The sequence below is a fragment of the Falco cherrug genome, chromosome Z (genome assembly GCF_023634085.1).
Source record: "Falco cherrug isolate bFalChe1 chromosome Z, bFalChe1.pri, whole genome shotgun sequence".
NCBI lineage: Eukaryota > Metazoa > Chordata > Aves > Falconiformes > Falconidae > Falco > Falco cherrug.
Window position 1 is genome coordinate 68,130,532 of NC_073720.1, and position 26,453 is coordinate 68,156,984.

The following is a 26,453-nucleotide window of genomic DNA, read 5'->3' on the forward strand; positions in this document are numbered from 1 at the left end:
CCCCCGGCACGGCCGCTCCTAAGGAAACCCGCGGGCTGTACAGCGGAAGCGTCCGTCACCTCAGGATGGCGGCCGGCCGCCCCCCCCTTCCCCGCCCTCCGCCCCGGCAGCCAGCCCCGCGCGGCCCCCGCCGGCCCGTACATAGCGCTGGTAGAACTTGGACAGCCGCGGCTTGCCGTGGTTGTTGAAGATGAGGATGGCTTTGATCATGGTGGGGCGGCGGTGGGGGGCGGCGGCAGCGGGGGGCGGCGGCGGCCGCCGTGCTCGCTGCGCTGCGCCCGCGCCCCTCCCGCGCCTGCTTCTCCTTCCCGCCCTTCCCCGCCGCTCTCCGGGCGGCGGCAGCGGGTCGCGCGCAACACGGCGCCGGCGATCCTCAGCCGTTAGCGGTGCAACTGCTCTGGCCGCACGCCCTTCCCTGTCAACTGACCGGAAGGCGGTGGCCCGCAAGGGACAAAGCACCTTTAGGAGCGGGCGCGTGTGGCGTCAGTTCCGCCGCCCGCGGAGCAGCATGGCGGAAGCGGAGAAGAAGTCACTTGCCTCGCCTCAGAGCGAGGGCCGAAGCGAGCGCGGGGAGGAGACCCCGGAAGGCGGATCCGCAGCGGCGGCTGCTAACCCGGCCCCGCCTCCGGCCGGCTCGCCGGGCACCGAGGAGCCCGCCGGCGACACGAAGAAGAAAAGTAATGGGGTGCCAGGTTACCGTCGAAGCGGGCGGGCGGGCGGGCGGGCGGGCGGGCTTGTGCGGTGACGGGCGGGTGCTCTGGCCAATCGATGGTGGGAGCAGTTGGTTTCGGCCAATGAGGAGGCGGCGGGCGGTTCCACGGCCCGTGTCTTTAACGCACGCCCCTCCCCCGCAGTTGACATCTTGCTGAAGGCCGTGGGCGACACGCCTATCATGAAGACCAAGAAGTGGGCCGTGGAGCGGACCCGCACCATCCAGGGCCTCGTTGACTTCATCAAGAAGTTCCTCAAGCTGATGACCTCCGAGCAGCTGGTAGGGGCAGGCGCCTGGCCGCTCGGCGCTCACTGCACGTCGCGGGGAGGCCAGGAGCCAGCCGCGGCAGGGGGCTCCGCACCGCCGGGGTCTGGGCGGGCACACCCCGCAGGGGCACCGCTGGAACCCACACCGTGTGGCTTTGGGCAGGAAACCTGCGGTAGGGGCTGCAGTAAAACTGTTCAAAGTAAACTTCACGGTGTGAGGTTGAGATGAGCTGGACCGTAGGGTTTGGATGTGCTCCAGTGGGCTTCTTGCACTGTCTCCATTTCTTCTTCCCTGATGTGGGCATGCGGAGCTGTGCGCATGTTGTGCGGCAATGCATTTCAGTGGAAGGTTCATACGCACAGTGTAGCTAGAAGTCAAGTACACAGGAGGAGTATTTGGGGGAAAAGTGTAAAGTGTTTGGGGTTGGCTTTCAGAATATTGGTGTCTGTTTCCTTTAGAACTTCTCAAACAATTTTAATTACTGTTAATAGGACTGATTTCTCTTTTAAAATTAGTAGCTTGGAAATGTGCACAGTTTGGTAGTGTGTTACTAGTATTGGTTATGTGTTTCTCCCTGTGAAGCCCAAGTGGCCTTCGGATAACACTGGAAGAGCTGAAACAGATTCAGAAATATGATTGTACTGATTTTGCGATTAGCAGTGAGCTATTAACATCCATTGGAAATCATGAAGTGTTTCTTTTTCCAAAAGCTTAACACATCAAAGAACAGTAATAGTTCAGTTATTTACTAGTTGTGGGTGTTCTCAACAATTTAATTCATTAACTGCCATCTCATTGTCTTAAAAAAAACCCACCAAAAACCAGGAGCATGGAATCTTCCAGTGTGGTGAAGCTATAGGCTATACTTCAGTGTCCTGGTTTAGAGTTAATTTTATTAGTAGCTGGTGCAGTGTTGTATTTTGGATGTGGTGTGAGAATAACGCTGATAACATACTGATGGTTTTAGTTGTTGCTGGGTAATGTCTATAGTAAGTCAAGGACTTTTCAGTTCCTCAGGCCCTGCCAGTGAGAGGGCTGGAAGGGGACGCAGTCAGGACAGCTGACCAGACCTAGCCAAAGGGATATTCCATGCCATAGGACATCATGGTCGGTATATAAACTAGGCGGGGTTGGCCAGTGCTTGCGGATCACTGCTGGGGGACTGGCTGGGAGTCAGTCAGCGGGTGGTGAGCAATTGTGTTGTGCATCACTTAGGGTTTCTTTCCTCTCCTTCCCTTTGGATTTCATTCCTCTTTTCTTCTTTCTCCTTTTCATTACAATTGTTCTTAATATTGTTTTTATTCTGTTGCAATTATTAAACTGTTCTTATCTCAACCCTTAAGTTTTACATTTTTTCCAGTTCTCCTCCCCATCTTTCGGGGGTAGGGGAGGGTTCAGTGGGCAGCTGCATAGTACTTATAGTTGTCGGCTGGGGTTAGTGTTCAGGAACAAAGCCCCAAGAATTTTTTAACTCTTCTTTGGAAATAGCACGATACCCTGCTATAATTGCCATCTCGTACTGCAGATCCGAAGGCCCTCTTTAACATTATGGACTAAGTACTGTATATATATATACACAATTGGAGGAGGAGGTGAGAAGGCTGACTTTAAAAAGAACAAAATAATTCTGATTTCTATGACTTCTGTTCTAATTGAGCAAATTTGGAGTAGTGGGAATGGTTTGGGTACTAAAAATAAGAGCAAGAACTGAACCAGTGAGTTCACTTCGTGCTTCTGTATGGAAGACTAGTGGGTGAACTTGCAGGAGAAGGAAGTCGGCATGCTTGCTTTGGCTTGGTCTGGTTAGCCGGTCTGAGGTGTCTCCTGGAAGTCATGTTGTCCCTCCACACTGAAGTGAAAATACTAATCTGTGGTATTTTTGTGTGGACCGTAAAGATAATAAAATAAATGGTGAACAGAGGACAGATTTACTCACCTGAGCCTGCAGAATGTTTATTCTTTGCAGTCTACAAGATTTATGGGAGATGTCCTTCTGTTTTCTTTTGTTGCAGTTCATCTATGTAAACCAGTCTTTTGCTCCATCTCCAGACCAAGAAGTTGGGACCCTCTATGAGGTGACTTTCATTTTACATATCCTTTCCAAATGTGCTTAGCAGAATTTGTTAGTACACTTCTGAAAACACTTGAAATCTGTTACTGCCCCTAGCTATGCTGGTAATATCTTGGATTGAATGTAATGTAGTTGATATTCACAGATCTGTATGAGTATGATCTGAAGGGACATGACTGCATGCAGTCTCTGGAAATGCATTCCTTCACAGGCAGCATGTTGTCATGTCTCCCATTATGATTAAGAGCTTTGTTATCACTTGCAGTATTCCATGACAATTACCTGGTGGGGGGCTTGTTTGTTTCGCTTCATGTATGTGCAAGCTGATGAATAATCTAATGGCTCTGTTTTTGGCTTCTTTTTTTCTTGCAGTGTTTTGGAAGTGATGGCAAGCTTGTACTGCATTACTGCAAAACTCAGGCATGGGGATGAATGACAAGCCGTACAGTTGTTTAGGTGTTGTCTTCAAAAATGGAGAAGGGAATAACTTAAACTCAATCTGTAAACACACAGAAAGAAGGAATTTTGTATTTCTGCTTATGTACATTTATAAAAATTACGCAGATGAATACCATAAAAGAAGAGTTACCTATGCTATCCGATCATGTAGCTTTTTTCTGATGTACATCTGAGATGCAGAAAAAATCTTCATCTGCCATCTACAGAGTGAGCCAGCTGTCTTGCTGCTGAGTTCTCGGTTGCTGTATCTGAAGGGAAACTCTTTCACAGTTGTCTGGAGGACTGACTGGACGGTCCTGTCACTCTGTATGCTGTACTGAAGATAACAGTTACCTTTTAAAGGGGACATTTATTGTACATGTAGCCTGGGATTCATTTAACTTCTGACATGCTGTACATCTGTTATGTGCGTTCTATTATTTGTGAAGTCTTCATCTTGAATATGCACCATCTCATGTCATTGCAAGGCAGTATTTTCATTTTTTTCCTCATAGTTAATATGTAGGTATTGAAGTAATTAGATTATATACCACCCTGTGCCTTCATCATGTCAGTAGTTTAGGTACCTCATTTAAACGGTTCACCATAATGGTAGGCCTCAGAAATACTTTCCTCCCGCCCAAGCTGTGTAGTGATTCGTTGAAGGTTGAGCTAGCAGCTGACAAAGTGTTTCTCTTGTAATAACTAGCATCATTAGTTGAATGATGCAACTACTCATTGCATCTTCAGCTAATGAAGAAGTGGACATGAGGTGCTAAAAAGCTACTGGTATCTGTTCTCCTTTTGGCCCTTGTTATTTTCCAGGTTCACCAGCTGCATGTTCCATCAACAAAGTAGAATGCATTTATATCCTTTTGATAAATCATAAATAACATAATGAGAATTTTTCTTTTCTCATCCTGGGAGGACTTGGTATCTGGACTATGGTGCTGACCTTTGCTTTTGTTGGAGGGCTTGGGGGGGTGGGGGTGGTTTTTTGTGAGTTTATTTTAAATGCCTGCTGTACAATCTGTTATGTTTGTTTAAGCTGACTAAATCAAACATTAGTCATTTGCTTGCAGAATGTTCTTATGCTGGATGACAGTTTTGGTCCCTGATGTAATTCTAGAAGCATGCTTGTGTGATAGTCTTGAGCAGTTGGTTGCTCTTCCATGTGTGAGTAGCTCTTGCGTGGTCTCTGCAACTTGTGTCCACCCTTAGAGGATTTCTGGAGAACTAATACTCAGCTTAATCTGCTGTTGTTGCTGCAGTTTGCATGCAGCCTGCCTGTATGGCACAGTAACACAGGCACATGCACTGAATGCCCCCTACCTGGACAGCTTGATACATTTTGTCACTTCTTAACTGGAAAACCTGGATTCATTGGTTTAAGCTAAGAAGTCAGAATTGGCTGTAAACTTAAACTCGTCAAATAAGCCGTACTTTTGCCTGCTCAGAGCCCTGATCCCATGAACCATTATCTGTTGAAGGGAACTGTTGCAGAGGTAAGCGCTCAGATCCGGCCTGCTCGAGGAGGTCGCCGGCCCGGTTACCGTGGGGCCCGCGTAACCTGGCACAGCCGCTAGGGGGCACACGAGGACAAAGGCGTTTGTCTTGTTTTTCCTGGATGTTTTTTTTAATCTTTTTCGTAATATGTCCACTTGTCCGCCTCACAAACATAAGTAGTTTGTTCTCCTGCGTGGCAGTGTGTTTACCTAAGATAAGCTACCAGTCTGGCTCTCTTTAAAGAATGTTCTGTTGGTGCCTTTTACCTCATTTGATCTCAACAAATGAAACTACTGATACACTGCAAATGTGCTCTTCAGAAGTGATGCAAGAAGGTTGGTTTGCGTGTGTGGGGGTGTTTTGGTGTTTTTTTTGGGGGGGTTATGTTGTTCTTTAAAAAAAAAAAAAACAACAACAAATAAAACCCCACTAGGATCTTGAGGTGAAGGAGAACTGTAGGTCATTGTATCTTGCCAGCTAATGGTAGAAGGTTGTCTTTCATGTTGAATCTATAGGTAATTTTTATCAAGTTGAACAAAAAAAATGTTTGCTTGATCCCTTCAGAGGTAATAGTCCAATAACGTAAAGCCCCCAGTAATGGTCTGTCTGAATTTCTATTATTGATCTTTTTTTGAACTTGGGTAACTTACTCATGCAGATCTTAATTATTCATTTATTTAAGATTCAGCTTGTTCCTTGAACAATACTTGTTTATTTCTGTTTGCTCCAGGATTTTTCTGCTCTTAACTCTTCTCTCCAGCCCCAATTATTCCTCAGCCCCTAGTGTATATATAGTGATGACTCACCTGATCTAGCTCTTGCTTTCCCTTTCCCGAATGCTGTAAGTGGCTGCCTTTATTTGTTCCTTTCCTTTTAATGACTGCCGGTTCCAGTTCTACTAAATTGCCAGTGTAGCTTCTGTGCCTTCTTTGCAGAGTCCTCCTTTTTGCCACCTTTACCTGTAGTTTTCTACCTTCTCACATCAGGGAGTAGTCAATGCTTGTTTATCTCTTAACTCCTTAACGACCATGGACTCTCTCTGCCAGGAGTCAGGGTATGACTGTTTTAAGTGGCAGAAACTTTGCCTTGTGCGTATTTGTAAATAACAGGCTAGACTGCAAACATGTCAAGTAGATAATATACTGGGTGAACAAATAAATGATTAGCAGCTTGTAGTTGCTTGTAGAATTTCCAAAAGACAAAGGTTGCAAAAGACATGGAAACTCATATTTTAAAAAGTGACAGTTATAGCATCTAAAATCATAATGATCCTGGAATACTTTAAAATATATGCACTTATCTTTTACAAAGAATAATTTGAGTAAATTGGAAATATCAGAAGCTGAAGTAGAACGTGAAGTATGTTCCCTGTTCAGTACCTTGAGAAAAAGTATTGGCTGTATAGTTTAAGTGACTTCAGGTGCTACAGTAGGAGGAAAAAGGATATGAAAGTGAGGGCTGACCTTTTGGGCAAGTCCATGAGAGCTGTAAAAGACCAGAACAAAACAAAAAAAAGTGCAGATTTGCTTGGAGCATTGTATTCCACCCAAAGATGCTACAGTACTGAGCTACCAATATTTGTAATATAATTTAATTCACTTGCTTTTATGTAACTGAATTAACAGACTAGGCAAACTGGAAAAATTCAGTAAATAAACCAAATTTTAAAGACTTAGAAATAATTGGAAAGGAAAATTATTGTACTGGTTTTGTGCAAGACTTGGTACTTCACAATGTCCTGATACTAAAAAATAGTGCTATGCAAAATTAAATTACCCTGTCTCCAAGGTAACAATCATGAAGCTCAAACCCTCTAAGCTGGAAAGCATTATTTATATTAATTATTATTCAGATAATAGTTCAGAGACTCGCATTAATTATAATTTTTTAATTTGTAGCTTGAACTAGTCTTAAAAACATGAAGGAACTAAGTGAAACTAACATTAACTTGAGAGTGAAAGGATAAAATACATAGTCATGTAACTTATGTGCGTATTGAGCAAATGTTGTCTTTACTTTTAAGTCTTGAAGAACTACTGCTAAGGTATTAACAGACCATGTGTCTGTGTTAATTACCCCCACAACATAATCTGGAGTGTACTATCTACAGTAAATTCAGGGTGAGCTGGTGGAAATTCACACATCCATTCTGCAAACTCCATCTCAGCTATAAAGCAGCTTCTGTTTATCCAGTGCTGTTGTTCATGCTCATCTTGCAGATAAAATTCTGCGTTTAGTTGCACAAGATTTTGACTTATGCTATTGACTATCCTGAAGTCTTAATTTCTCTTCAGGGATGTTGTACAAAGGTTGCTTAAGGCATTATCATACTACATCTTCATTCTTGGAGAAGGGCCAAAAAAGGGGGGGAAATATGTTTAACTCTGGGCTTGTCATGATTGAATCTATCGCAAGCATGTATAGAATTCCACATGCATTTAAAAAACAGAAAGTGTTTTCAGCCTTGTTTTGTATTGGATCATCAAGAGAAGAAAAGCATTTGACAAGCAGGCATGTTAAAGGCGTTTACTCTTATTTGCAGACCGCACTTCAGCAGCATCATACTTAATATACTCCCAAGTATATCCAATATATCCCTAAACATGATAAAATTCTACATATTTTTCTTGCCCCTGCTTTGCACTTGCTTCAGTACCCATAATGCTATGACACAGGTGCATCTCACTGTCTTTTAGTCAAAACTTTTGACTTGATGCCAAAATGTCTAGAGAGACACAAAGTCATTTAGAAGTTGTTTCATCCTATAATAGATGGTTAAGAAAGGTTGATAGAATCACATTATTGACTAAAGAGAGACCAAAATAAGTATGTTAAAAGCTTAATATTAAGCCAGTCAACTACATCTGTCACTAGACTCAGTAGTAGCAGGAAATTTTCTCAGGCACTTTAATTCAGTCATCTGTACAGTTGGTTGGTGCAGCAGTTTCTGGCCCAGATTTTGGCCTGTGCACAATTGAGGAGTTGGCAAGGTACCATTTCTGGTGGGCACTCTGGATGTGACCAGCCTGTTCTGGAGGTTAAAAGGTAGATAATGTGGATGCAAACTGTTCTTTGCAAGCTGGCCTCTGTGCCAGGGGCAGTCCTTGGGATATTTGTTAGTAGATACACTGCTCCAGTTTCAGGTGAGATTTGATCCCTTGTATGTACATTGAGAAGAATTGGGTAAAAAAAAAACATTGTCCCTCTTTGAACTTCAGGAGCAATCTCAGAACTTTTTCTAAATGGTTCTCTGGCTTTCTCTCCATGTAATCATCACGTATATGCTTGCTCTAAATGCCTGCAAGCAGCTAGATTCTGCAGGGTTTTTTTACAGATGCAGATTCTAGATGGTGAGAAAGTACTTCTTGTATGTCTTGATTCACTCTTACCTTTCCTTGTTAGAAGTAGATTATGAACTTTAGTAAGATTTAGGGAAAAGTATAGGAGTCTCAGTGTCATTGCTCTCTATCTTCTCATGAAACAATTCCACATGACAATTATTGAGAAAGAGAGAAAAATACATACCAACTGGACTGAGTGAATATAATGTTAAAAAATAATTGCATGGAGGGCTTAAGCATAAAGAGAAAGAAGACGTTTGAGTTACATTGTCCAATTGCAAAAATAAGTATATGATATTAAAGCAGGCAAAAATGTCTTTCCCTCAACCCCAGTTTGGTACCAGAACTAATAACCTGAGCAATCTCGGGAACTAAAAAAACATGAGTTCTTCAGTTCTGAAACAGTAAACCTCAAAGAAGAGAAGGGTTCCAAACAGAAAACTACACAGTAAATACTGTCCGTGCAGAGAAGACTAGCCAGCATTTTAGCTTTCTTATATAAATACCACAAACTGAAAGAAATGGAAACTTACTTTAATGTGTTTTTCTCAGAGAGAAATGCCAATATTTTACTTATAACACTTGCATTGTTTAGTAACCTTCCACCAAAAGCGGATGGAACCGATTTCTTCCAAGAGTCCTTTTTGTGCTATGTGGTTTAATGCCTCACAGGTCTTCAGTGTGGTTTACTTTTTCATTCAACAGTACACGTGCTGTTTAGTAGTTGTTAGTGTTTTCAGTGTATGGCAGGACTTAATATGTGGTACCCTTGTTTCACTCACTGCGTTTTGTCTAATGAAGTTTCACTGTGTGATCTATTTGATATGATTTGTTCTCAGGCAATTTTTTGTGAATTGCTGCAAGCAGCAGGTTCTCATGCAAAATCTGTTGTGTACTGAGGGATCAGGCTTGCTTTCCATGTTATCTGGCTGAGGAACAGCTGCCATGCCATTCCACAGTCCCAGGAGTCATCCAACTTGGAGGTAGGACTCCATAATCATTTAGCATGGTATTCCAGATCAGAGTTTGGGAACTGCTGCTTTAGATGGTGCATTGCTTCTAAATGGCAAACTGAGTGTAACAAACACGTACATTTCCTCCTGATTACAACCTGAAAAGCCTCTTCTATGGAATTGGTATCCGTTCAAGATTTCAAAGACCTGCATGTGAAATAAAAGGGATGCAAATCTAGGCATCGTAGGCTGAGGCACCAGGTTTTCAGATGCAGGATGCAGTCCCTAAATCATACAAAGGTTAAACGAAAAGGCAGCAACCCTTTTGAAATGCTTTGGGACTATGCAACGCAATGTTGTGTTTCAGTAAGGTGGATTACCTTGCCACAGGTTATTAATTTTTTACCTGTATTATGATCTGTGACAAGGGTTTTTTAAGCCTCCTCAGAGGGGTATTGCCATTGAGTCATGTAGCCCCAAAACTTGCACTACAGCTGCAGATCCAGATTTTCTCTTGAAAAAAACCTCTCTACAAATGTAAAGAAACTTGGATAAGCAGAGACTTAATACCATTGGTAAAGGTGTGAAAGTTACAGTCTTTGGAGAACGAGATGGTAGTGCTTATTATTGGGTTGAAGTGCTGTTATCTGTCCAGGCTAACAGACCCCAGAGACACAGAATGGTGTTGTTTGCCACAACACTGAGGATTCAGACACCTTGGATCCAACTTTTGACTTGCTCACAATTTTTGTTTGGAATGACAAGATGCATCATAAAGTCTTCAGTCCCAAGCTACATATGCAGGCCAAATACACTGAATGCACCAAATGGTGCAAAGTGTCTTAACACTGGAATTCATTAATTCCATCAATCTTAATTGAAGGTTTTGCTCAGTAAGTCAGGAGGAAGACCCTGTGAGCTGCACCCCAGCAGGAGATGAGGAGCCTGTATGTGCTTGGGCACTTCAGCTGGCAAATCTCTTGGAGTTATATATCATCCAATGATTGTTTGAAGTGCTTACGCCTGTCTTTTGGATAATAGTTCAGTGGTTGGGCATTTGTAAGGCAAAGCTTCTGCAGTTAAAGGCCAAACTCCCATTTTCCAAGACAAGGTTTTAACTCTCAGGGTATGAGCAAGAATGGTTTGTTCGTCTATTCTCTGCCTGTCAATGAAGTCGTGTCATGAAGAATGCAAGAGTGATTCAGTTTCTGTGTGAACCCCCTGAGGTTCTCTGCTTTTCACAAGGGTTACATAATGTGAAATATAGGAAGAGTCTTTAGACATTTATGCTTCTTTCCTGAAGCTAAATGCTTGCTCTCCCTGTAGACCAAAGAATATATATCCACTTCAGGGACTGCAGTATTTGAACATACGAGTATGAAGTACTCATGTGTCATCCAATGGATACCATAGCATCACACATTCAGGAGAACTGAATGTCATTACATACCTCCTCCAAGAAACACCATGGTATGCCATCATTAAGCAAAGCTCAACAGCTCATTTGTCAGAAAAACAGGTTACGAGACCCTGATTACAGGAATTAGAAAATTAATCCTTGCGGAATTATTTGATGAGGAATATATTACTAAGTACCTGCTGATCATGAAAAGCCAAGGACTGAGAGAACTGGTAGTACCCAAAGACCCAAAGGGTGAGAGATCCAGTATGTGATGCATGTTGGTACAGCAGGGTTCTGATCAAAAATTGTTTCTGTGGGTTTCAACCTCATTGATGTGTGACTCTCCATGATACCATTACCAGTGTGCAGTCCAGCTCCTGAGGAGCTGAACACCAGCTGCTGTGTTGCACCCTGCATTGTAAGACACCTGGATGTGAATCCATGTGTCATTTGCCTCAACTTCACTTACTTTTTGCTACAAAATTGAAAGTTACAACATCCCTTATACTTACTGGAAAAAAGCTTCCTACAGACTGAATATTGTTCTGTAATAGCAGGAAAGTTGAGAAATATGTGCAAGAGATAATTTCTACAATGGCATAAATACATGATTTTCAGAAATAAAAAATAAATGTGTGAAATGTTGTACGCTCCTTTGTAAGAAACACAACTGAGAATGTGACAATTCCTAGGTATTCCACAACTAATTTGGATTACAATGCTGTCTTTTACTTTTTTAAAATTTTCAGTGATGGATACCCTCAGTGTCTGAGGCTAGAGTGTGTTAACTACTATATGTGCTCAGACCTTTGTGCCATTTCTGTCAATAGAGTATTAGCAAAAACACAAGCTCAAGAGTCGTAAGTACCCTTCCTAGCGATTTTCATGTAATCAGATAATCAACTCCTCCATAAGTTTTCAGGATCAGCAAGTAATGTTGAACGATTCAAAATTAAAAACTGTGTAAATGCTTTTGAATAGGAGCAAACGGAAGTGTAAGATTTTCTATTTCTACTAGAGAAATTAAAATCTTTGGTAATCAAGGAAAAAACTTTGACAATTTGGTACAGCAATATAGGTGATCTGTAATGAACAACATCAGTTTAAAACTGCAATAGGTAGATCCAGCCTGATTCCTTAGTTGTAAGAGAAGAAAGTATAAAATGTCCTTTTGCTTTTGCTAGCAGTATTTAAAGACATCACTTATGATCCCATCAAATTGTGGCAAAGAGTCCATGTTCTGAAGTTTCTGGATTAACAGCAGAAGCATAATTCAGATTTTTCTGGATTTAAATACCAGAACCTTACCAAGCACATAGGTGTACAGATAAGCAGAGAGATACTGTAACTCCTGGGGAAGAATTTAAATCAGATTCTGGGACTACTGGAATAAAACAAAAAAATGTTTGAAAGCTTCTCTCGTGGTTTGTTTCAGAACCCATTTTGGTGATGGTTACAACAACTTGCTCTTGCAGGATATTTTATTCCTTTGGCCAGTGTTTCTGACAACCTCTAAAGTAATGTGAATTCTGCCTTTGAAATAAATGGCATAAGGTGTTTCACACTAATTCTAACTCTAGTGCAACCTGCAGCAGTTTTAATCATGCCCATATGGGATACGCAAGCAAGTTCTGAAGAAAAGCATTACTTGCCTATACAATCTATTGACACCAACCAATATCTAAAAAGGACTTGAGGAAAATTTCATTAAGGAATAAGGTGCTCATTGTTACCCATGAGTTTGATCAAGTTACCAAGGGAGGTGATGTGTTTGCTCATTACCTGCGGTTCTCCCAGGAAGACTGATGTTTTCTTCTTTAACCACACAATGGCTGTTGATATCAGTGCTGGGGTATCCTGGTTGTGTTTCAGAGATTTGGGATTGTTTTGGGTCCTTTCACATCTTAAAAAGCCTGCTTGAAATCATCACAGTTCTTTCACACAAACACAACTTGTAAAAAAAGGAGTGATAAGACCGAGTCTGCTTTCTGAGTGCCAGCAGAGGTTCTGGACTGATGCCTGACAGTGTATGTATTCAGTAACTTTGTTTGTATTTCATTCCAATGCACTAGATCCCAGCCCCACTTAAATTTATGGGAACGTATTCCTGACTGCAGTGGAGCCAGACATTTATCCAGCCTCTTGAGCTGCAGCTACCATATCAATAGTGTGGTTTTTTCCTCACACCCACTTGATGCACAGGTCAGGAGGAGGGAAAAGAAGGCACAGTAGAAAACCCTCAGTGTCACCATCTCCAAGGGAAACCACAAGCTGCTGGTACTGTGAGCACCATCAAGCTCCAGAGCTACAGCAGACCACACCTCTGATCTGGTTTCTTCCAGCCCCACAATCATCAGGCAGGCCTAAATAGCTGGACTTCTTTTTCAGAAAGAAAAGTATGGTTTTTTTGAAAGCACAGTTCTATGACATATAGTGAATTTGCCAGAATTCATGACTAATAGCCATCCTGTTAACAGATGAACTGGAAGTGAAGATGGCTGGCATGGCATCTGCTTGCTCTGCAGCCAGTATATAGGTTTGATAAACAGGAGTGCAAGGATGGTCTGTCGTCTTAGCCTGGCCTGTTTTGTTCTTTGTTCCATTTGTTCCATTTCCAGGTGTCATGCAGAGCAGTAATGGTCACAGCAGCCCTAAGTGCCACTCCGGAGAGCACGGTTTTCAAGGAACATCACTTTCAACAGGCAGCCTGTCCTAATGCAGCTTCCAGCAGCAATTTTCTGTGACCTTTGACACCATGTGTTCTGTGTCGCTTTTAAATAGAGCTTCTAGATGTGTTTTCGTAAGGCCAGGCTCAAAGTAACACCTGCGAGCACACGACGACAGGGAGACAGCCGCAGACCTCGTCCGAAGGGGATGGAGATGCGCACACAGGCCTGGCAGGGAGGGGGAGAGCTGCGCGGAGACTGCTGCCGGGAGAGGCGCTTCCCGCCCGGCAGCGGCGGCCGCTGCTCCCCTCGTGCTCGCTCCGCCGGGGGTACCGGAGAGCCGAACGCCGGCTGCCAGCCCGAGGCGCCGGAGCCAGACCCGCCCCGCAGCGCGGCGGCTCGCCGGCGGGGCTGGCAGGGGCGGGCGGTGCGAGGCGCGCCCTCGCAGCCGGCCCCGCTGCCCCCGCCCGCCGGGGTCGGTGGCCCCGCTCCCGGGGACGGGCACGGCTGGCCGCGGGCCCGCCCGCCGCGGCCGCCCGGCCCCTCCGCCCGCCGGGGCGGTGGTAGGCTCCCGCCGTGCCTCCCGGCGCATAAAGGGAGGCGGCGGGGGCCGGCCGGGGGCAGCGGCTGGCGGCGATGGAGCAGCCGGCGATGACGGAGCAGCCGGCTCAGACGGAGACGTGGAAGGCGCGGAGCCTGGAGGAGCTGGTCCGCATTCTCCATCGGATATTCGCGGAGGACAAAGTCAGCGTGGAGGAAGTGCAGGCGCTGATGGAGTCGTACGAGAGCAACCCCGAGGAGTGGCTGCAGTACGCCAAATTCGACCAGTACAGGTACCGAGCAAGCCGGAGCGGGGACCCCCTGCGCTGCGCCCCGCAGCCGTGCGAGCGGGGCCGGCGGCGGGGCAGAGCTGCTGACCGGGAGCGGGGGAACCGCCGGGCGGACGCCCCCCCGTGCCGCCCCGGCCGGCAGCCCCTCCGGCGGCGCCCCGAGGGAGCCGAAGGGCAAAGGCCCGCGGGGCGACACCGCGGTGCCCCGCGGCGGGGCCGGGCGGGGGCGGGGAGCAGGCGGGGCGGTGGCGGCCAATGGCGGCACCGGCGGGCACGGGCGGGCGGCGGCCCCGCGCTGGGCTCCGGCGCTGCCCGCGGCTGCGGTCCCTCGGGCCGGCCCCGCGCAGCGCGGCCGGGAGGGCGCCGGGGCGGGCGCCGCTGCGGCCCGCCCGAGTAACCGGCGGAGGGGCCAGGACGCGCTGCAGCAGCCGGGACGGCGTTTTAACGCGTGTGTGGCGGGGGCGCCCAGGGAGGGCGGCCGGCAGCAGCAGCCGCTCCGCCGGGCTGCGCGGCGTGCCGGGCGGGAGCGAACCTGCGGCGGGGCTGGTGCGGGTGTGCCCGGCCTCGCCGGCACGTCGGGAGCCGCCTGCCCGCCACGCTTCGGTCCCTTCCTCCCCCGGCGTTGTGCCGGGCGAGGCTTTTTGCTGTTTGCCGGGAGGAAGGAAAATACCTTTTAGTCGCTCCTGCTTCGCTAACAACTCATTTATTCCTGTCATTTCTGGCTTCCGTGCCTTCAATTTCAATATAAATGCATTTTATTTGAGCACGTCCTTTAAAACAACGAGCAAAGAAAAAATTCCAACCCCAGGAGTTTTCCTTTTAACCTTGCTATCATGAAAGCATCATTCCAGCTTGACTTTTTTTAGCCTCCTTTCACCTAACGTTGGCTATTCCCCCCTTTCAGAGCAAATCACAAAATTAGTAACAGAACATAGGAAACTAAGAATTGGAAAAACAAAATGTGCTAACATTGGAAGTATGCATGGCAGCCTTTTTCGTTGGTTTGTTTTTTTTGGTGAGCTTTTTTTGGCCAGCCAGACCTGCTGTACAGAAATAACAGCCATTGAAATGTTCAGTCAAATGCCAGCATTGATTGCTTAAGTTCTGTCATCATAGGAAAAATATGTCTACGTAATGTACGCACAAATTTTGAATGCAGTGAGAGACAGTATATAGATGCTTTGAAAGTTATTTATTATGAGCATCCTATCTTGACTAAAACAGAGTAGTGGTCTTATGGGGAAACTAATTAAAAAACATTCAGTCGACATCAGTGCACCTTCTGTGTGTCCCTGCTTGCATCTCTTAGGCACCAGTGAGGCATCCTGTCACTGGCGTAAGTGTTTGCTTTACTTAGCCAAGTAAAGTGCGAATAGTCATGACTACAGCTAAAATGAAATGGAAAGGTCCCACTGCGTTACTTGCACTGTAACAGCTAGAAGCACCAGCCCCGCATCAGAAGAGCCCCACCACGGAAAGAAACGTATAGAGCAAAATCACAGTCCACTCTAGTGACCTTTTCAATAGAACGACTTGATCAGCAGCTCAGGGAATGCTTGCAGGAGTGTGCCAGGAAACAAATGTAAGATGTTGCTATTAGAGCTATTATTTCCAGCCCTGAGAACAAATCACAGTCTAGAACATTCATATTGATATAAAGCCTTTAGAAGCAAGTTTATTCTGTGCCAGCTATAAGTTAGCATGTGAAAAGATCTTTTTAAGAAATTTTGCTCTGATAAACTTTGTTTAGAAGTAGATGCTGACAGAAATTACTGCACAGGTGGTTTATCCTCACACGAATGCTGCAGTACAAGACACAGAACTTTCAGGAACAGAGGAGGAGGACCGTGTATGGAAAGCCTGACATCTTAAGTCTTTGTTTCTTTGGCTTTGTACAAATGAGTGCTGTGTAATAGAAGAAAAGCCAACACTATCTGAAAAGGAGCTGCAGAAGAATGTAACCATGTATTTTTCTTGTTTCATTGCAGTCCTCTGTTTCTAATTATAAGCCAGCTGCTGAAGTGATTTCATTCAACAACTATTTTGATTTGATCCTGTGTACCATTCTGGTCTCAGACTCACAGTTCCAAACTCTGATAGGCTATATAATTCAAAAGCAATTATTATAAAATATTAAATATATCCAATTTTTTTCCCCAGAAAAATAACTCTTACAAAAAAAGTTGAAAATACATTTTTTTTTTGTCCCCCAAGTAAAACTTGGCTTTCAAGAAAAAGAAGAAAAATAATTTTTGTATGTCGCAAGCTTCCTTCTTAAACATGTTTGTATAATTTTGTCTTTTATAGGCATATCAGTACAGTATAAAGAAAACACTTTGTATTTCAGGTATACAAGAAATCTTGTGGACAATGGAAATGGAAAGTTCAACTTGATGATCTTGTGCTGGGGTGAAGGGCATGGCAGGTTTGTATCCAAGGGCTATGGTTTTATTAAGCAGCTATAAAGCGACTGTATCTTTCACTGTCACACATAAAGAGAAAAATAATCAGCCTTATGTGAGCTATCAGAAAGTATCTGGAAACTAAACAGTGCAGAACTCCTGTTGGTATAGCAGTCCTGAATATTTGCTTTATCTTTTGCAAGTTTGTACCTCATGGACATTTTTAGAGCACTCTTTTAAAAATGCTGTTTTTCTACCAAATCTAAGCTTCCCTTCTGTCAGAGGAGGTTTTTAATCCTAGAGATACAGTGAGTCCTGTGGGCAGGACAGGCTGACAAGACCCTGTTCAGCCTGACCCGTATAGCAGACCCCTGCAACATGTGTTGCAGAAGCAGGACTTGGTGCCATTTAAATAGTCTTTGTTCTCTCATGGTGTTTAAATCCCGCCTCTGTGACAAGATGAGAATAGTTAGGTTTGGGTTAGGACTGCAGGCTGAGGAGGGAGCCCCTTCCCAGCAGTACTTGTCTTTCTTTAGGTTCATGCATCCTATCTCTTCCCTCAAAACAGACCTCACAGCTGATGTTACCTCCTGAATTCTGTACACAGACAGAACACTGGGTTGTGTAGTCCCCACAAAAGTGAGGGCAGGATCTATCCTTTGGAGAGTCTTTTACAAAATGTTGGCTAAAACAAAATATGGAATAACAAAACTTGCAGGTTTTGAATAATTATTATTTCATTTAAATAGAAAACCTAAGGAGATGTTGAAGTGGGGTTTTGTTTGTTTCAATTGAATGTGCAATTGAACACTTACAATAGTCTCTAGGGGATGCTGTGACGTTATCCTCTGAAGGATATAAGAAGTGAGCCCACCACCTCTGCGCCTTCCAGGCTATTCCCACAAAGCCTGTAATTTATGTCAAACTGTGTTTGAGTTGGATGAGCATTTGCTAGAGCTAGACTGAGACCACAAGTTGTTTTTGCTTCCTACATGAGGAGGATCAGATTGTTCTCGTGGCTTGTGGAAGGAGCGTGACAACGTGGCATTTGTGAACTGTTCTGTGCCTGAAGCAAGCTCTGGGCTCTTGGCATCTCAGTTTGTAAGAAACCCTGGCATTTGTTTACTGAAATACTGAAAACAGTAACACACAAGTACCATGTTTTTGATTGAAACTCATTAGCACTGTATTTCCAGGGGGGGTCATATTCCTCCTACTCCCTTGCCTCCAATGTGTGGAGAGCTCTCCCTTTGTCCTAATCCCATTGGCTTCTAAAACAGTTAGTTCTCTACTTAAAACAAACCAAAACCAAAACTAAGCTGCATATCTAGCCCACATGTCTCCAAATGTAGCAATTAAAATGTACTTTGGAGGAAGGAGACAGATAAAGCAAGCAGACAATTCATACCAGATCCTGCTGTTTTGTCCATGTGTTGCCAAACTAGTGAAGTTAACAGTTTACTGTAGCTGGTTGTACTTAGTACTGTCAGACTGAGAGGTATGGCATTTTTTCTTCAACAAATGTCAGTGCACCACAGCAGTAAAGAGACCGCAGAAATTATGCAGAAGTAACTCATTTCTCCCATGTTTCCAGAGTGAGCATGGAGGATCTGCAAATATCAGGTATACTTGCAAGTTTCTATCAGCCTCTGCCTGGGGTCACTGTGGAAGCTGTAATTTTGTTTCTTAGCCCACGAGAGTTTTTGCATTATGAAGAATTTTTCTGTCCTCCTCTAGACTACCTTTGTATTCCTCTGTGGCAAAGTCATAGGCTGATCAATATCTGACTCTTCTCCAAGTCCTGCTGTATGTGAACTCATCTCAATACATTTCTAAAGTAGCAGTTTTAAGTAGGCATACCTTTGTCACTGTGAACGTTTTTTTCCACAGACTTTTGTGCATGACCCATGTGCAATACCATTTCATTCTGTGGCTATGTCCAGGTACAATATGCTATGCCACCTGTCCTGTTTGCTGTACTGAAGTTAACATGTATATCGGACTGAGTTTGGTTATTCTTTTTACATATATAGCAGCATCCATGATCACACTGACTCACACTGCTTTATGAAGATCCTCCAGGGAAATCTAAAGGAGACTCTGTTCGAGTGGCCTGAGAAAAAGGGGAATGGTGAAATGACTAAGAAATCAGAACGAGTTTTGAGGGAAAATCAATGTGCCTACATTAATGGTAAGCTATTAAACTTGTTTTGGCAACTACCCATCCATAAGTCTTACTCCTTACAGAAGAGTTCATGGCCTTTCTAGTCTCCTACCTTTAACAGTAATGGCTATACACACAGCTAAAGAACGTGGCTCTCTAGATTGTGCATAAATCTGTATTTAGATTCAGTGAAACAAACAAGCATACAAAAGTCCTTTTAACTCACCCTTAAGACATTGCAGCAATTGCTAGATGCTTAAATATGCCGGGTATGTCCTCTAGACCAAGCAGCCTTCAGCATCGTGTCCCTAATGACTATCTGAAATTGCTTGTAAACATAGACCTTGAATAGTATTTTGTGAGAAACAAGAGAATCAAAGTCTAGATAGCTTACTCACCTTGATTATTTTTTTTTCAGAGAAACAATCATTTTGGTTAGTCATGGAAGACCTAGGTCAAAAATGTAAAAGCTGTCTATGGAATAAATTGACCGGCTAGGAGCAGAGGCCCCAACCCTCAGTGCTACATGTCCACATCAGCAAAAGACTGTCATGCTGAAGTGCAGTGTCAGTGGAATTGAGATGCTCAGGTCTACCCAATCTACAAAAAACTTGTCTAACTCCATAGATGCTGTGAGACATCTAAGTCTCCACCAGTAAGGCTCTCTAGGTACCTAAATCCATGCCATGACATGTATCTGTAACTGTCACCACCTTGTGCTAGACTGGAGGCCATCCTGGAGTGGCCAGCTGGGTGTAACGTATTCTGATGCTTTGAAAGACGCTGCACATCATGGTGAACAGCAATGAGTTCAGCAGAACAAAGGCAAAGCATCAAAGAAGGGGGCCATCTGCCTTTCGTGTGATGAGTTAAAAACTGGAGCACACACCTTGTGAGGCTGAGCTGGGGAGCTCCCCAGTTGGAGGGAGCCTCATGTTGGGTTATGGATGAAGCCAGGGCAAGGGCATTGGGGAAGGAAAACTAGTGCTCTGCAGCTCTCTGTTGAAGGTACACCACATCAAGTAAAAACAAAAAATTCATATGACAGGAAGTGCAAGAAGGAGCTTGGCATGTCTGCTGATGAGAGTCCATGTCCCTGGCATGGGAGCAGACTCTGTCAGGTTTTCCTACCTATGCGATCCTTTCCGATGCAAGCAATTGCACCCTGCATGCATCTGGTCCGAAGCTTCCTTGATTGTCTTAAATGAATTTGGTATCCAGTTCTGTGAGGCAGTTTGGATCTCTGCCATGTTTCATAACAGATGTTTTTGTTTAAAAGAAACAGATAAAACAAGTAGAAGGAAAACACTGACAGTGTGATTGCCCTATTTCAATAGTGAATGACTTTCATCTTTCTATTGCATGCTTCTTGGTTGCTCTTGTACTTTATTTTTAAATAAACACTGTTTATTTGAGTCTCCCCTTAGATGAGCACAGATTTAAGACTGTTTTCCCCTATGTCCTCCAACTAGGTAAACTATGTTAACAATGCTTAGGGCTTACACTTCAAATGTATCAGGGTTAAGAGTGTAATCATTCTGAGGGTATCGTGCCTACGTTGCACAATACAGGCCTACGTATTATATAATATATTTATTCAAGTACAAAGGCCTGAGTTGTTTTTACAGCAGGGTCATAAATTTAAATTCAAGGTCTCTTAAGTAACTCAAAAACTCCAGTTTAGTGTAGAATGGAAATGGTTTGTTTTGAGGATTAGATTCTTCATACCTTACGTTTTCACATAAGAGTTTGATTTCTGTATCACCACAGAAAATGCCGTTACTTCATTGGTAACCACACAACAGACAGTGCTTTGTTTTATTACATGTTCAGTTATGCTTAGTGTTCAGTTGAGGTTGGAAGTATGCCAGTCACTGCTAATTTGTCACCTTAGTCAAACGAGCAGACAAATGAAAAGCCTGTTCTCCAAACTAATAAACTGGAAGGATTAATTAGGAGACGGATGCCTGCAGTTGAAGACAACTACACCTCTGTCTGTAAGTCCATGGCCCAAATACACATAGCTGACACTTAATGTGACTGATATCCTTGTGTACTGGGCTAAGAATTAGCAATACAGAAACTTTTTCCCTGAAAAATATCTTTCTAATTTTTAGAAACAGAAATCTTCCTGCTTCTGGAGCATCAATTACAACAGCATCTCCTAGGAAAGTAAATAACCTTGAAATCTCTTGGGAATGATGGCTAGAAAATTACTGACAGCAGAGGCTTCCTTAAGTTTCTTTGGATTTATATTGTCCTTCATCCTGTGGCAGATAATCCAGAAGTTACATGAAGTGTGGAAGGCAATAACATATTTTGAATTTCTAGTGTATGTAGGAATCTGTGCTAGAGATCAGCAGTCACATTCCTTGTATCAGGTTCCTTGTTGCCCGTAACAGTGCGGGTGTGCCTAACCGCCTTGCTCATGAGTTTTAGTTTAGAAAGCATTTTTCCAGGCATCTGAAATATCATTAAATCTTCCCGCTAATGCAACCTCTCATTTCATGCCCTTGGTGGTGTAGACTCCATTGGCCTGCACCGTGTGGAGAACATAAGCCACACAGAATCTGCTGTTAGCCTGCATTTGTACAGCCCACCCTTCGACAGCTGTAACACCTTTGATCAGCGGACTGGACACAAGCACAAAGTCAAGATGACCTTCTACAGCCAGTTTGGAGAAAGGACTCTCTGTGTAAGTACAAGATGGCACGCTTCCCCTCCTGGCCCCAGGCTCTGAGCCCCTGCGGGGACAGGTACAAGGTGCTGCCCTCTTGCCTGTTCTGGGCAGAGCACCAGTGCCCTGGGACGGGTGCATGGTCCAGCAGCCCTGCCTCCCCCAGGTCATCCCTGTCTAGGACCAGCATCAAACCTGTTTCCAAATACTGCTTGAGCTGTCAATTCACACTTCCCTTGCATGGAGTTCCTTGCTTTGTAGCTTGCCTACCCTTCATCAGTAGGAGATCAGTTCCGAGTAGAGAGGAGGATTAAAGAAAATTTTGCTACTAGCTAGGTGTGTTCAGGCAGCAAATGATGGTGAATGCAACCTAGTCAATGGAAAACTGTGAAGCAGCTACATTGTTTTGGCCAACTTCAGCCATGTGTAAAACGTTTCCTGCCTAAACTGTTCTGCCCAAAAGCACCACGTTTCAGGTCAGTTGTTTTAAATCTTCTAGCTTACTGTAAAGAATTTTTCAATAAATTTAATTATTTAAATGAAAACTTTGACACAGAAAGACTTACTCCGAGAGTGAGAGTAGGCTGGTTGGCTGATGCCTGCATTCTTGAGCAATGGCATGAGATTTTATTTGAATAGGAAAAAAATCTTAAGATCAGCTTTGGGGAACCAAGCTAGGACATCTGGGAGACTTTAACAGGATTCCTTTTAGCACTCGTCCATGCATTGGGAAGCATAACTACTTATACAGGGAGAAAAGACAGATTCTTGATGTTCAGCCACAGAGGTTCAAAGACTTTGGTTTTGTTAGATACAGAACACTTTCACCTTTCACTGAAGCCAGAAATTCAGTGCTTAGGGGTTTCCTGGAGTGAGCCCTTAGTAAGACCTAGTTAAAGTTTTATATAATCAACAAGTACCATGTAAATTATTTCTTTGAAGCTTGTCATATTACATGATTACAACTTTACCAAACAGCTGAAACACAAACTTTGACCTTCCCAGATTTGAAAGGCCCTTGAGAAAGGGAACTCAAATTTATAGTTCAGCTTTTAAAGGAAAATTAACATGGAAAAATGTTGAAAAAAATTTGCACAAGAGTTCAGCGTTTGCTTGCTTTCTTTTTGTTTTAAGTGTTTATTGAATATGAAGTATGTAAGATAACAAGTGAGGCTAAATGTTTTAGCGTGGACTGTTTTCCTACTCTTGATCTGTAACCATCTGGCAGTGTTTCTACCTTTTGTGGGAAACAGGATCTGGCTTACAGGAGAGAGGTAAATTGCAATCATTGGGTCTCTTTCATGATTTCCTGTAAATGGAATTCCACTAAGGGGGAAAGTGGTAGCAAGCCTGGGCCATCCAGCTGCCTGAAATGACTTCACACCACAAAAACCTCCTGGTCTTAGTGAGGATTTCTGGAAAGCATGCTGGATAATCAATCTTTCTTTTGCTTGCCAGATCTCAAAAGGATGTAGGAAGAAAGAAAGCTATAAGTTAAAAATACCAAAAGAGTAATGTAAAGTATACTTGTGTATCTTTTGTGAGTGAGGAGATCTGCCTAGCTAAAGCTCATTCAATGCTCATTCAAAGCTCTTTTTCTTAATTTTTTCTGCAGGTAAAACACACAGCTGAATCCCTAGTGGCTTCTGGCCATGATTAAGCCTAGATTAACTAACTCTCCAGTAAATACATAATGTTAAGTAGGCCTAATAAGTAAAACAGTATGTAGTATATCCAAGGACTTCCAAGTTACTCAAAATAACTATTTACACAGTTCAGGTACAAACTATGAGAATACTGATGTAAGAAAACCAATTTTGTCTTGGGTGTCATCAGTTCCTGCTGCCAAGAATTTTGCTGGGAGAAGTGGTTTCTTTTTGCAACCTGTCTTCCAAGCTGGACTTTCAAGCATTTCTGTCAAAACGAAGTAAAGCAGAGTACTGGGGAGAGAAGATGGGCTGAAAGAGGAAGTACTCCTCAGTTGTCCCTTCTGCTGCAGGCTTGTCCGTGGTCACACAGAGCTAGTGGACAGGGTTATTTTGTCAGGTGCACCGTGCCCTCTATCAAACCCTGGCAAGGAGTACTGAGAATAAACGCACTAAGTTTTGTAAGGTGCTGAGCTACTCGAGGAATAAAAGTCCATGCTGAGAACATGAAGCAGGTGGTGACTGTCCCTTTCTTTAAAACGGCAACCTCTTCTCTTTCCTTGTAGGCAACAGCAGTGCCGCAGGAGAACAACTGAGAAGCACCAGCATGTGTTTGTGTAAGACCTGCTGAATGTTTAACCAGGGACGGAAGACGTGCATGGCTAAGGCCAACAGCCAACTATGTTTCTATACCTTGTACATAGGAGTACACTAGGGCAGCTTCCAGGCCACCCACAGTTCCCCTGAGTGAATGCCGATTATGGGACACTAAGCTAACCAGTGCCATAAACTACTTCAGAGGTTAGATGCCTTTCTTAGGCTCCTGTCAGAATTAAGTAGTTTGTTTTCTGATTCTAGCCTCCTTTTAATTCCACTTCTGATACCACACTGCGAATATCAGAAATAGGGTTTTTAAACATCATTTGACACTACTTAATAGGCCTATGTGTATGTATGCTTTCAATGTAATTAATAACTATATAAACTTCTCAGCTTCCAGTCACTTGTACCTATAGGTAGTACATAAAGATACAACTAACTTCTTCTTTTTTCCAATTAAGTCTTTTAGGGGCTTCTTTTTTTTTTTTTTTTTTTTTTTTTTTTTTTTTTTTCTAATTAAGTCTTTTAGGTTTTAATGCTCTAGGCCATTTTGATAGTTTTGTGCTTTTTTTTTACTTTTTGTTTTTTACAATTTAATTTGTCAAATCTTGTTTAACATAGGAGCAGTGAAATGCTTCATGCACAATGATTTTAAAAACTGATTGGGCAGAGATTTGGGTTTTTAATATGACTAATCATACTTAATTCAGCTAATGTCCAGTTTCCAAAGTATTCTGTATAGCTACTGAAGAACGTAACTGAAATAAAACTGGATTTGTGCACAGATTTCAAAGTTTTCAGCCTTTTTCTGCTGGTGACTGAAATATTCATCACACTTTACCAAAATGCACATTCCTCATGAACATCTAAGTCTTTTCCAAGCAATACACTATTAGAAAAGGCTTTAAAAGGTTGAAAGTATTTGAAACATGCGAAGAATCCTGATCCCAATTAAGTTGGTGGGAGTTCTGCCATCGAGTTCGCTGATGCTTAGTTTTATCCTCCAGATTTAGTTACAAGGAAAGAACCATCTTGAGAAAAGTTACTTCTAATTAAACATAACAAAATCTGCAAAGCTGCCGCGCTAAGCTTATCCCATTCATTTAATGCAGCTAGTAACATAAGACCCAGCAGATTACGTGTAGCAAGTCTTCTACTCTCCTAGGTGACAGGCAGCAGTTTGTTTTAACAGTATCCTTTTTAGATGAGTCACATACTTCTCCCGGTGTTGACAAGCCCAGAAAATACTTAATGAGATCCTGTTTGCAAGGAGGCTGTGTCAAATTTTCAAAAAATGTTTGAGAAGTGTAGCAGTTCTTAAGTGAACCTGTGCCCTTGGGCTGCAATTACTCCTTGAAAGGCAGTGCAAAAGCAGTGGGTGCTTTGCAAATATTTCTTTTCTTTTTTTTTTTTTTTTTTTTTTTTGGGGGGGGGCGGTGGGGAGCAGGGAAAGGGGCATGGAAGGAGAAGAAAAATGAAAAGATAAAGCAGGCCTAAAGGCAAAAGTACAGGGATAAGCATCAGCAGTTAAGTGGGGACTGTCTGCATGAGGTGGGCCTAGAGGCTGTGCCAAGGAGGGGTCAAGCGAGTGTGTAGCCCAAAACTGGAAGAAGCATTAGGAACAATGAAACTGCAGGCATAAAGAATCCCTTGTGCTTTTCTTGGGGTCCAGTATACCCCAGTGTTTAGTATGTCTCTTTCTCATTAACTATGAACCAATTCCTGAAAAATCTTGTCAAGCTAGATGCTGGGCTTGAGCATCTTAATTTGGCATGGCTCAAGTTGTGGTGAGAGTATCACAGGACCAAAGAGGAGCTAAGGATGGCAGTCCAGCTGCCCAGTCATGCAGAGTCACCTACAGCAGGTAGCTCAGGACTACATCCAGGTAGATTTTGCTTATCTCCAAGGATGGAGGCACCACAGACACTGGGCAAATTCTTCCAGTGTTTGACCACTCTCACAGCAAAGAAGCCTCATGTTTAAACAAAATGTCTTGTATTTCTGCTTGCATCTGTTGCCTCTTTCCCTCCTCCCCCTTCTCACAGGAAATGAGCAGTTTTACTTAACTAACTTCAAATGTTGCATATTCATCACACTTTTGCTTACCAGGTAAAATTAACGAACAAACCCAATAGCTTGTAGATGACAGGTTGTCAGGTCATGGGAACTGGAAAGATTGGAGAGACAGCCAAGAAGCACAGCAGTGATGACAGCAGCTAGCTGTACCCAGATCCATTGGTATAGAAACTCAGGCAGTACTCCAGTTAGCCACGCACATGACGTGCCTAGCAAGTGATGCAGAGCAAATACAGCAGAAAATAGGTTTCCCAAACACTGTTTAGCCACAGCAAACATGGTATCATACATTGCATAGAATAATACAGGAATTCCAGTGTTTCAGAACAAGGTACTTACCAGGTACTTACGTCCACCATACCAGAAACGTAAGGGGGTAGCATATACAACAAAAAGGCCACAAATACAGGAATCCTCAAGACAAATTATGAATTGGGTCCAGAGTCCTTAGAACACATACCACAACTGCTACATTTGCTCCTTCCCAAGCACTAGCTGTGTGTCTTATGCTCTGTACAGCACAAGCCTATAGCTAATACCCACTGAAAGAATATTTAATAAATACCAAGCACTATAACAAGAAATAGAGTCACTTTTTCACTTACACAAATATGTTCATAAAACCTGTGCTGGTTTAAAACATAGAAACCAGTGAAAACAAAATGGTATTTGCACATTATCATGGCTGAACAGGCTAAACCT

The 26,453-nt window shown here is 43.4% G+C and overlaps 3 protein-coding genes across 3 annotated transcripts in view; 2 read left to right on the plus strand and 1 right to left on the minus strand.

The window, feature by feature from the left end:
• Nucleotides 1-272, minus strand: part of AP3S1 (adaptor related protein complex 3 subunit sigma 1) — a 35,221-nt gene extending 34,949 nt beyond the window's left edge. The window contains exon 1 of the mRNA XM_055699417.1: nucleotides 142-272. Coding sequence (XP_055555392.1) covers nucleotides 142-210 — 69 coding nt within the window. The 5' untranslated portion in view covers nucleotides 211-272. The remainder of the gene's footprint in view (nucleotides 1-141) is intronic.
• Nucleotides 206-4,559, plus strand: ATG12 (autophagy related 12). Its single transcript, XM_055699415.1, has 4 exons — nucleotides 206-677; nucleotides 855-991; nucleotides 2,992-3,054; nucleotides 3,423-4,559. Exons 1-4 carry the CDS (start codon nucleotides 209-211, stop codon nucleotides 3,480-3,482), a joined length of 729 nt encoding a protein of 242 aa, XP_055555390.1. The 5' UTR covers nucleotides 206-208; the 3' UTR covers nucleotides 3,483-4,559.
• A 9,351-nt stretch (nucleotides 4,560-13,910) lies between these two features.
• Nucleotides 13,911-24,461, plus strand: CDO1 (cysteine dioxygenase type 1). Its single transcript, XM_055699416.1, has 5 exons — nucleotides 13,911-14,189; nucleotides 16,534-16,611; nucleotides 18,622-18,779; nucleotides 21,278-21,447; nucleotides 23,642-24,461. The coding sequence occupies exons 1-5, from the start codon at nucleotides 13,993-13,995 to the stop codon at nucleotides 23,669-23,671; spliced, it is 633 nt and encodes a 210-aa protein (XP_055555391.1). The 5' UTR covers nucleotides 13,911-13,992; the 3' UTR covers nucleotides 23,672-24,461.
• The last annotated feature ends 1,992 nt before the right edge of the window (nucleotides 24,462-26,453 follow it).

Coding starts and splice junctions, on each gene's coding strand:
- ATG12 (XM_055699415.1), top strand. CDS start 209: ATGGTGGGGCGGCGGTGGGGGGCGGCGGCAGCGGGGGGCGGCGGCGGC. Junction 992..2,991: donor TGATGACCTCCGAGCAGCTG/GTAGGGGCAGGC, acceptor CTTTTGTTGCAG/TTCATCTATGTAAACCAGTC. Junction 3,055..3,422: donor AAGTTGGGACCCTCTATGAG/GTGACTTTCATT, acceptor TTTTTCTTGCAG/TGTTTTGGAAGTGATGGCAA.
- CDO1 (XM_055699416.1), top strand. CDS start 13,993: ATGGAGCAGCCGGCGATGACGGAGCAGCCGGCTCAGACGGAGACGTGG. Junction 14,190..16,533: donor GCCAAATTCGACCAGTACAG/GTACCGAGCAAG, acceptor TTTGTATTTCAG/GTATACAAGAAATCTTGTGG. Junction 21,448..23,641: donor TTGGAGAAAGGACTCTCTGT/GTAAGTACAAGA, acceptor CTTTCCTTGTAG/GCAACAGCAGTGCCGCAGGA.